Consider the following 12,056-nt stretch of genomic DNA (forward strand, 5'->3'; position numbering starts at 1 on the left):
TAGCACTATTTTGCCATCAGCACTCCCTATCTCTCTACAGTGAACAATTTCACATCAAACCACTTTGAATTACTTAATTGATTACATGTTAATAAGAAATTACCTTACATTACCACTAGCATAATCAAATTCGACTTAACCAGATTTGATGCCAACATCATTGAACTTGGTTCTGGTGTTTAATTTTCTGGTGTAACACTCATCACCATAGTTACTCCACCAAACTAATTCTAAAAATGGGGAAATACCTTCTACATGAATAAAATTAGGTAAGACACCAATAGGGAACATTTTCTATATGAGTAACTGTGTCTTATTCCACAGTGACCTTTGCTATTTCTCTTTGAGTTTCACTTAAAGGAAGGTTTGTGAAACCCACAAGAATTTTAGTACTAGAAAAAATTTAAAAACATATCACAGTGAGTTACTAGGATTCACCAGGGCATCTTATTCGCTGGTGTGCTGAATAGTGAGATATATTAATTATTAACTGTACAAGGAACAGAACATTAAATAATAAAACTGCCAATTCTTGGTAGGCCAGATGAATCAGTTGATAACATTGTGATGACAGATTGAGTGGAACCCCACAGAGACCCGTATAATTGTTTCTCCGGCAGATTGTTGGTTTGATTGGCATGGCTGGGGGAAAGGGTTACATCCCCGCCTCCTCTGTACGGAGTCTCTTTGTTCTCAGCCTGTTTGCTGGCTGTGGGTTATTCTTGTGTTGCAGATGGGACTAGAATTAGGCAACATTCATTTTCGGATCTTTTTTATATATACTGATACATACAGTATTGTCATTCATATAAAAAAAAGAGGTTAAAAATGGTTCAGCAGTTCAGTTATTTCCTGCAGCGCCCTCTGGTGGTAACCTCTTACTGAACGTGACGGAACTCAGTGTAAGCAGCCGGGTTCGTTTGGGTTCAGAGAAATATTTCTACTGGTGGATGACTTCTTTTACACTGTGAAATGTGCTATTATGTGGCAAACTTGCCAGTCACTGTGTGAATTCAAAAATAACACTGATAACATTGATAGGACTGTTGACTTTGCAAAAATATTAACACATCACTCAAGCCTGCAGGAGACCTCTAAATAGAACTGGTGAAAAAAAGGTGATGCACACTAATCTAATAAAGTAATACAGTACAGAATACAGGGACTGTCTGGAAAAGATAAGTTAGTAAAGCCTCATTCTCTCATGTTGTCACAGTCTGGTGTAGTCCACATGTTTGAGTCAATTTATGAAATATAACACAAAAATAGTAAAGCTTATAAAGCTTAATAACTTTGAATACAGAGATGTTTATATATATATACCACAAGTCATTATTGACCTGAGACTTACATGCAACATAAAGTGAACTGCAATGATGGCAACTGTCTAAAAATTTACTGATACTGATTTACTGATAAGAACTCACATTGAAGCACTAGAGGCTCAATGCAGTGATGCAGACTACCACATGAGACCATGTGGACCAGTTGCAGTGGAGGGGAGGTATTGGAACAAAGGACACAGTGATCAGAAGTCCAAGTCAGCAAGCAAGCAACTTTAGCCAGAAAGATATCATTTTACTTCAGAACTTGTTTTCATTTGAAATAATACTGCCTTAACTCAAGTTAACATATCGTAGAATAAGCATTTGAGGGTTAATTTAAAGCTTCTCTTCCTTTTCAGATTACAGCCAATGTCAGGAGAGGATCTGCTGGTGAGCTGCGGCTTCATGCTGTGCAAAGGCTTGGTGTCACGTCTGGACCTGATTTCCATCTGCACGGCATCCAATCAGCGGCTTTTCTCCTTCCTATCCCTCGCCTGGGGCTTTGTCGCTGATGTGGACAGTGAGAGTGAGAAATATCGGCATGTAGGGGCGGCCAGATTCACTGTGGGTACACTAGTGCGCCTCATGTCGCTGAGGGTGTACCAGGGAAAGCTTTCTTACCTGCCTGCTGAGCAGTCTGGCTCATATTCTAGCCTAGAACAGTCAACAGAATCCCCTACCGATTTTTCCCAGCAGATTGCTTCTTCTTCAGATTATTCGGACAGCTCACCGTGTGCAAATCATCCTCTCCACAACTTCTGCAACTCCAACAATGCGCCCAAACCAAAGCGAACTAACCTGTCACAGGTGTCCGTGTTGGGCCCTCCAGATTCACTCCTTGTGCCCCTCGACCAGCCTGTCCCGGCACACTGGACGGTGGTAAGTGAGCAAGACTTTGTGCTGGTGCTAGCCGTGTACCAGTCCCACATTTCAGAAGACTTGATAGCTGCTCCGGCATCCAGACTGGAGGATGGCGTGATACACCTGATTTACGTAAAAGCAGGCATCTCACGCACAGCTCTCTTGCGTCTCTTCCTGGCCATGGAGAAAGGAACCCACTTGAGCACAAACTGCCCGTACGTGGTGTATGTTAAAGCACAGGCCCTACGACTGGAACCCTATTCTCCCAAAGGAACCATCACTGTAGATGGGGAGGTGGTGGAATATGGCCCAGTGCAAGCACAAATACACAGCAGTTTGGCTCGACTCATAGCCGGATAAAAGTTCAGTGTGAATAACAGCAAATGAAACCTAGCAGGGTCAGGATTTCATGCTTTGCCAGTTTTGGTTTATTGTTATCTATGAAGAGCTGCATTCACTGTGAAGAAATAGACAGGTTCTTGGCAGACATTCCAGAATTTGTCTTTTTCTGGAAACATAAATAACTACTTCACCTAAAAATGCTAACGCTGCTAACAATGGAAAGTTAGCGTAAAGCACTAAAACAACCTTATTTTGATTACTGGACAGGCTTTTTTGAGTGACTTATTCCTTGAAAGGATTGCAGGCTGGTCCTACACTGGTCAAATGGTTACTACGATTTTCTAAAGGGATGATTTCTACCTTGTGAAAAAACATATTTTTAAAATACCACAGATTGTAGTGGTGAATTCCTGGAAAAGATTGAAGAAAATTGTATTTTTCTACCTACTTAAGGCTCTTACATACTGCTGATTTATACAAAACAATACACAACAAAAACAGCTTGTATTTATAAGAGAAATGGTATATCACTGGGTGGCACAGGGTTCTGCTGATGATTTATAGATTTATAGACCAGCTGGTTTCTTTTCCTCAAGCTTCTTTTATATCATCATTAAACCATATGGACAGGCTACAGCAGGGGTGTCCATCCAGAGATCTATCACTGTGCAGAATTTCCCAGTATGAGAGAGCTCACTTTACTGTTTAGGTGATTTTGTTGGTACATTGTAGACGACCTCTGGTTAGAAGTTTCCATTCTCCAATAGCTGGATCAGATGAACAGTGCTCATTAAAAAGAGAATGAAAATAAGAAAGACAACATTTAGACATTCTTCTAGATATAGAAAGTTTTTAATTTTAATATAAAAGTTGCCTTAGCTTTTATTTGAACTGAATTCACGTAATTCATGTAAATGGATCACATACCAGTAGTTTAAACACAAGATATTTAAGAAACTAATATGATTTAGTTGCTTTTCCTAATCTGGACACATTTTGTAGCTTTTTTCATGAAATTTGTGCTGCGTAAATGTACACTGTGTAAGTTCTGGGGATTTGGAGACCTCTCTGGTGGAAACGTGTAATTGCACGAGAACATTTGTAATGTGAGTCGTGCTTGGACACCTTCCCCAAGCAGATCTGATAACTCAGCCAGAACGTGGTGAAGCACATCTTCTGAGGATGTGAGTGAATTGTCTACTGTTGTCATCACATCGTCATCCGTATAATGTAGATTTTTCATGATCTGAGGGCTGAAAACTTGCCTCTGACTTTTAAATAATTATTTCAGGCTTTAGAGAGCGACTCGTACACTATATCTTAGCATATCAGTAGTCTTTTTTTCATCGATCCATCCATCCATTATCTTCCGCTTCAACATAGTACATCTTTAAAAAAGATGTATGTTTATTACAGTACTGCAGTCTTACCATCCTTTACCGGCAAACTGATTTCTATTTGACCATTTTAGTGTCACAAAAAGATAAATAACCGTTAGCATGTCACAGTTAATGTGAAATATGTTACGTAGTTGTTGTTCTAGCTCAATGCTGGGCAGTACTGATAAAATTTCATGTCAAATTTTGTAATTATGTGTCTCCGTATCGCAGTACCAGATGATATTTAAAGTGGCATCTCTGCCTAAAAAATATAGTTTAATATTATTAGTTTGTTTTCATTAATCAGTGTTTTCTCCATCCAGTGCCTAGCATACAACCATTAGGAGTCCCTGTGGTGTCAGCCAGTCCTGATCGCTGGTCCAGCCGCTGAGGTATAGGCTAATGTATACAAGCAAGTTAGCGTAGCATTAGCATAGCTCTCATTTCTGTGGTCGAACAAAGTTGTAAGCAGCGATTTCTCTGTTCAGTACACAGTGGTAACCAGAGTCACGTTTTTGCCTTTTCATCCCCAGAAAAGAAGCCAAATTGAGATAAGATGTCTAGATAACCAGCTAGCTTGCTAACTTTAGTTTTTAGCTTGTTGTCCCGATTCTGGCCCGCTCCATTCTCTATAATAAATCAAAACAGCTCCTAAAATTCCACCTCAAGGCACGTGTTTCTCAGAAGTCCCTCCACTTTCAAGATATAAGGGTTTTTTTTCTAATCTGTAAACTAGAAAATAGCATTGAATCCACTGCAGCACTTCTGTAGGGAAAAAAGGCATATTTACAACAGATGTAGTGCTGGTTACATTTTTCTGTTTGGCCTGAGCATCCCTATAAGATAATCATTTAATAAAGTACAGTGTATGAGTCCACGCTTCCTGAGTGCTGAGCTCTGTGCTGAAAGAACATCTTTTAATAAACTGATATAGGTTATTTGATTAGACTGCTCTCCTAAAATGACAACAATGATACACAGTAAACATTAACCCGACTCACAAAATTAGAAACTTGGTATTTGGTTTATATGGATTTCTTTTAGAACAATCCTGAGCACTTAGCAGGTGATGGTACCAGTTTAGAGAATATACAACACAGCACTACTGAAGCTTAGAGAAAAGGGAACCAGAGCACAACCCCCCACCCCCCCCCCCACCCCCCACTTTCTAATTATTAGCCTGAGGTTTCAGGCCTGACAGTGCTGAGAGAGTCGCTTTCGTCATGTGAATAATGTCCCTCGTATCGGTCAGTTTCGATCGGGTTCCTTCACTGGTCAAGGCTGTGGCACAGAAAAGCTTGTAGGAGGACGTAGCACGTTTATAATGCGCTGGTGTCTGTGTGTTGACACACATAACAACAATCCAAAGACATTCCCCGCTGATTGCCAGCTCGTTCCAATCAGAATCCTTTTGTTTTGACCTCATTTTGCCTTTTTTCCCCCATTGACTGATTCTGCTGCGCTTAGAAGCCTGGCTGATGAAGCTGTGTGAGGCGTGGCTAAAAAAGTGATGCGGGATGCTGGCATTGATTTGCAGACTGTGAGCTCTCCCTCTCGCTCCCTCTCTCGCTCGCTCACTCACTCACTCTTATCCATCACTCAGCACTGCAGTGGTCCACCTCCCCCCCAACACACGCATGCAACCTCACCCTGTCTGAAGACGCAGCTGCTGTACACTGATTGCAACCCCCCACTCACATCGACCCCTAACCTTCAGTCTGATTGTCAGATAGTCTGTGATGCAGATGAATTAGTTCCTTGAGAATATCAGGATTAATCTTCCAAAATATACTATGCTAATTTAGTTATATTGTACAATGCTATATTACTACTGTGCTATAATAATGTTGTTACACTTTAATATTCATAGTACTATATTGCTATAATACTACAGAAATGTAGAATTGTACTTCAGCAGTAACTGTTACAATATTATAGTAATATTGCATTGTGCTGTATTATACTTCTTTACAATAGTATAGTGACAGTGTAATAGTGTACTGTATTAAATACTATACAATATTACAATACTATAGTAAGAGCTTTGTATTACTGTAATATACTATATTACATGCTATAATAAGATAGCATGTACTATAGTAATATACTACATTGCAATACTGTAGTTATATACTGTAGCAATACCTTATTGCACTATTGTTATACAGTATAGTATTGTACTCTTATATACTCTTACAATATAGTATTGTACTCTTGTAATCTACTGCATTACAATACTGTATTACTACAAAACTGCAGTATAACGTGCTGTAGTAATATATTATTGCCGTCATCCAGAAACCTTGTAACTCCATTTTTTTTCACTTTTTATGTATATATTTATGTATTTATTTTAGGCCATTTAAAAATCTTTCCTTTTCATGATGTCTGGGGCAACAGAAATGAGCCAGTGTCTCGTTACATTAGCGTATGGCAAAGTTAACGGTTTTTGCTTTGGGTTAAAACTTTGCTTTGGGTTTGTCCAAAAATGGTCAGTTTCTCCCTTTCACCTAGTTTGCCTTCTTAGTTTTGAACTGGGGCATTGAGCTCTTGTGGCAGGAGAGGTGAGCCAGCAACCAGGAGACTGTGGGTTCAAATCCCAGGGCTAGGTATGCCCCCAATGCCTGCGGTGATGTGCTGTTTCCAGATTGGGCATAGTTAAGCCACTAAAATGACCAATTTCCATTATAGGATCAAAAAAAGAACATGACATAATTTTGAGCATCCCACTCAAACCTCAAACTGCATCCTGCTCTTCATGAAGGTCTCACAGACGGTCAGTGTAACTGTTCCTTTAAGAGACTTCAGCAGGTCTGGGAGATTGCACCTGGGAACATCTGATGGATTTGACTGGTGAGGATCTGGACGTTGAGTTTGGCCTGATGTATTCATGCTTTTCACTGTGGGATCGACAAGAGGTCATGACCCCAGGAATGTCCTTTGGGAAAGGATCCTTAAATCCTTTCAGGCAGATGTGCATATCTCAGACTTCCACTTTCCCTTGAAGGATGAAGGCCGGCTGTGATGGAGATTCACAGTAGCCTCAGAATACCACATGAGCTCACGCCGTACAAAGCCTGAAATGCAAAAAATGAATAAACATTCAATCTCATGTGTTTTACATGTCATAAACCTAGAGGGTAGTATATAGGAGTAAAAATAAGTTTGTTGTAGTGAAAGAGCTCTTTAGTGGTCCATTTATCTCGACTCCAATCACTGAATCATACTGAATGACCAAAAAACGTAGCCTACTGCTACTGCACCTTTAACAGATGTACTGTATTTATGATAGGAATGTATAAATATTGTTTGCAATTGAATCTCGATATTCAATTTTATATTGTCTGAGCTTTTTATCTTGATTTTTTTCTTTATGTTTTGACCATTGATTGGTTGAGGAGGTGATCTTAGGGGATGCCAGATTTCCATTTGGTCATTATTCTGTTCGGATCTATTTGTATTTCAGTTTTACTGATAAATATATATGCATCAAGTACACTGACATTCATCTTACTGATCACTTGACTGAAGCCTTAAACACATTATCGAGCGCTTCAGCAGCAGCTCGATGTGCCTTCTTTAGCAATATAAATTATCAGCCGTGTCCATCCTAGTGCATCAGAATGTCTTTTCTGCTTAGGACCTGCTGGATGATGTTGATTGTCTTTTTTAAATCATGGAATTGTATAATGTTAAAGTGATTCATTATAGAGTCAGAATCAGAAAAAACACATTTTCATTGGGGACCCGCAGCTCTGTGCCCGTGTCTCTCAGATAGATGTAAAATCTACACGTCTTAACCCAAAACCTTCTTAAAACTACTGTAAAACAGTCAGTGTGCAAAATACCCCCTGGTATTTGGGGGGGGGGTCCATGTTGGCTGGCTATTCCAGCATTGGCAGTTTGCTAAAGCACCACCCAGATGACATCTTCACCCAGACGTCAGGGCTCTTTTCAAAGCCATTCTGCTTTAGTACTGCAGTGTGTCCCCTGCAGAAGTGCGCTGTTATCCTTAGTGCTCTGTTGGGTGTCTTTTTAAACACCTATGCAAAAGGTCCCTGCATGAAAATAATTGCTGTGACAGAGACCCCTAGTGGTCAAGGTCATGCTAAGCCTGCCCAATCATAAAGGGCAATTTGACTCAGAAATGTTTCTAAATTTCTGCATAATTAAATGTTTGTGATGTAAACAGTCATTTAGAGTCGTTTGGGAACCAGTAAATGCTCCCTCAGCCTTTTGTGTAATATCTGTCTATGAATATGCCCGAGAAGACGTGTAGGTTCACTGGTGGTTTTGGACAGTAAATGAAACTGTTATATTTGTGTTGTAGTCATGGCGACTCCCGGTTCCTATAACGACCCCTGTAAAGAAGCCACACAGACTGTGCTACTTTATCATTATTATAATTTTTTTTAATTAACAGCCACTTGTTGTAAAAGTCCGTTTGCTTTCCGTTTTCCTCAAGTCCTTTGTTGTGGCACCAAGTGAATGTGGAAAGCCCATTAAGGGAAGTACTTGCTGCTTGAATGACTGTTTAAAAAAGAATTCAGCCTTGCATTAATATGCAATGAACGTGGAGCGTGATCATGCATTTGTGCACCTCATTGTTTATTTTTCAACCCGATCACCATCGTATCGTACAATATCAATAAATGGTGACACTTTATTTTGATGGTCCTGTTTAGATGAAACACTCAGCGGACTCTCAGTAACATGTCAAAAGCATATGAGGGTTGGGATTAGGTTTTGGGTTGAGGTTGAGGTGAGGATGAGGATTAGGTGTTGGGTAAGGCTGGGTAAGGTCAGGTTTTGCGTAATGGAAGAAACTAACACCACATCTACTTAATGTAAGTAATGTGTCAACAGAACAAGATATTTACTTCAGTGTGTTCAGATGCTTCACTACTGCTACTTCACTGATGTGTTACTGATAATATAATCATCTATGAAGGACCACTCAAAATAAAGAGTTACCCAATAAATTTCCCTTGTAGGTAGTAAAGAACAGAAAACTCACTGGCTTGAAACAACAGAAGTCAATGGGCGGTTATATTCAGCACCTCCCTATAAGCTTCTGTTGGGAGAGTTTCTAGTCTACAGGTTTTGTGGTATTTCTTTGAGTACGTACTGAAATCACTGTGGGTGAGTAACTACGCTCTACAGAGGCGGCAGATGGAGATGACGCTGAAAAACAGAAGAGTTCTCCTTTTAACTCACTGCAACGACATGCACTTTTGTCAGTGCTCAAAAATCATGCTTTAGCACTTAGTCTGACTGTAGTAGCAGGACAGGCTATTATCTTTCCCTTAGAAGCCATTGTTTTGGTTAGATGAGCTGATGTTTTTCCAGACTTTTCCCATTAGAAAAGCCAAAAATGCAACTGGAGTTTTTTTTTAATAAAAGTCTTCTTCAAATGAAAAGCGCTTCTTGTTTCTTTCTCTGAATGTGTAAATGCAAGAGCTGAACGACTGGTGGAAAATATCTAATTGCAACGTTTCCCCCAACTAATACTGCGACTGCGAAATTCAGGCCTGATTTCAAGCCTTTTTTGGCTTAAGGCTCAACCCCTGAACATAGTGTGTCAAACTGCCAGTTAGGTGTGGTTGTGATGTCACAAACACATGGAGGTTTGGTTGCCTCTGATTGGTCCAACTCAACCACTGGCAGTTCACAAACGCTTATTAGGTTCAATTTCCCGCCTTAAAACGTCAACATTTTTGCTACATTGCACTTAATACAGATAGTTCTTCAAGGGTTCTTTACTAAAGATAATGGTTCTATGTAGAACCATAAGGACGCAACCATTTGCATGCATAAACAGTTCTCCATGTGGTGAAATGGTTCTTCAGCTTGATGGAGAATGTGTTGTACATGGTTCTATACAGAACCTTTTTGAACAGAGTTCTATAACCCTATAGGACCAACATGTTCTGTTACACGCTTAAATGTCATCAAGCAACAACCCTTTTTGATGCTATACAGAACCATATACAACACGTTCTCCGATGCAAAGAACGTTTTATGCATGCAAATGTGTCCGAGTGTTCATGGTTCTATACAGAATGACTGTCTCTGCTAAAGAACCATCTTTTTAAGAATCTAGAACCATGAGTGTGGGCTATAATAAAAAAAAAAAAATGCAGCTCTTGCAATTTGAAAATTGCACCGTATTAAATTGCGATTTCGATATAAAAACGAATCTTTCAGTCCTAATAAATGCCTAGAAAACCCACAACGAACAAACAAAAGACATGGAACATCAGTGCCAGTCCATCTGTGTGGTTTAAGAGTTTAATGCTTCCTTTTTTATATACATTTGTCTTTTTAATGCAACCAAAATAGTTTAAAAAATTACAAATAAATCAAAAGAAAATAATAGTAATAATAATAAATGATAATAATAATAATAATAATAATAATAATAATAATACAATAATACACACACGCTCAGCAATTTATATGCCCCAAGCATTCACATTACCACTTAGAACTCACGTTTCTGTTAAATATATAATCTATATATTTATATAGTCATGACTTCTGTACAGAGGAATCAGGCTACAAATCAGACTTTTTTTTTTATTAGTTTACCAATACAGGCCACTGTGGAAATGTTTACATCGTACAGTCAAGTCTTGTGAGTAGCCGTTTAAGGCTTAAAGCAACGTTACATGCTTTGGCTGTTGTCTCTCTTTAATATGATTAAACGCTGAATATTATACAACATACACAAGAAAAAAAACGAACAAAAAAAGGTCAGAGCTTCGTGTGCTTGATGTCCTTTTTACAGACCTAGCTTCACATTTGTTTTTGAACCACAAAAAAACGGAAGGTCACAGTAAGATGTAGAGAGAGCTCGGGCCACATTCAGGGCTCCTTTACAGCTTAATAGTTTTCCAGCTCGACAAAGACTCATTTGGTTGAAAACCGCTTTAGGAGCATTAATGACTCGGCCATTATAGCTCAAATAGGGTGGAAGGAGTCTAAATGGTTTTTCTTTTAAAGCCACAGTAGTTAAAAATCATGGCTGCACAACATATCAATACTGCGACACGGGGCCTTCACAGCACCAATATTGCAGAATGCTGATATATCATATACAGATGAATAGAATCCCTCTTAACCAATCAGGCTGGCACAGCTCCAGACGGGGTTATTGGTCAAACAAGGTAAACAAAACAATATTTTGGTCAACACAATGCAGGCAGATCTTTAACCACACCAGTGTTGAGTCACCAAAGCATTTTTACTATATTGCAAGGCATACTGCAATACAACAATATAATCACAGTACTGCTATATCCATATCGTGAAGCCCTAGGAAACAGTCTAGCCCAAATTAGTGATCATATAAGCAGAAAATATGAAGAAAAATCCATTTTTACTACGGCATTTCTCTAAAAGCTGCACCAGCAGACCAAAGAGCTGAAAGGAAACTGCAGCACATTCGCTCAGACAGCAGAATCACACAGACCGTTAATTTGCAGTTATGGGTACTTAGCAGTCAATAATTTTTAAAAAATGTGACTATGGCATTAAAATGCATACCGCGCTCTCAGGAAACCTTCAGGGTAATAAACATAAAATAGATCTCCACTTTAGCCAGTGCGCAAGACCGTAAACCATACCGTAACCACACACTTCCAGACTGACTTCGCCTCATCTCAACATGCAAATCCATTTTTTAAAAAGGGGGGGGGCCTCAGCTGATTTTCCAAAATTTCAGCACAATTAAATGGCTGAGATGTAACCAAAGCCATTCAGAGTGGTCTGGTGTGAAACGCTCCATTCTGGAGAAACTTGGTCAGAATTGTGGTGGTGGAACCAGAAGTCTACAGAGTTCAATGCGATGGTTATGAATACACGGCCTGACGTCAGAGACGCTGTTTTATGACAGTTTGGAGAAGCACATTCACATTAACCATGTGTAGGTTAACTGGTGGTTTTGGATAGTAACTAAAATAGCTATGTTTGTGTTGTAGTCATGGCGACCCCTGGTTTCTACCACCACCACTGTAAAGAAATTTGCCGGCAAGTCTCTCTAAAACAGCGCATTTCACCTCCAACCACGACTCGGAATGTTTACATCTCAACCATTATGCTGAAATTATGAAGAATGGGTGGAACTGCCCTTTAGCAAATTGCACAC

The 12,056-nt window shown here is 39.5% G+C and overlaps 1 protein-coding gene across 1 annotated transcript in view; it reads left to right on the top strand.

Moving 5' to 3' along the window:
* The window catches only part of LOC108424792 (sphingosine kinase 1), a 41,536-nt gene extending 35,619 nt beyond the window's left edge, over window positions 1-5,917 (top strand). The window contains exon 5 of the mRNA XM_017693026.2: window positions 1,685-5,917. Coding sequence (XP_017548515.1) covers window positions 1,685-2,546 — 862 coding nt within the window. The 3' untranslated portion in view covers window positions 2,547-5,917. The remainder of the gene's footprint in view (window positions 1-1,684) is intronic.
* Window positions 5,918-12,056: the final 6,139 nt, after the last annotated feature.

The sequence above is a fragment of the Pygocentrus nattereri genome, chromosome 30 (genome assembly GCF_015220715.1).
Source record: "Pygocentrus nattereri isolate fPygNat1 chromosome 30, fPygNat1.pri, whole genome shotgun sequence".
Lineage (NCBI taxonomy): Eukaryota > Metazoa > Chordata > Actinopteri > Characiformes > Serrasalmidae > Pygocentrus > Pygocentrus nattereri.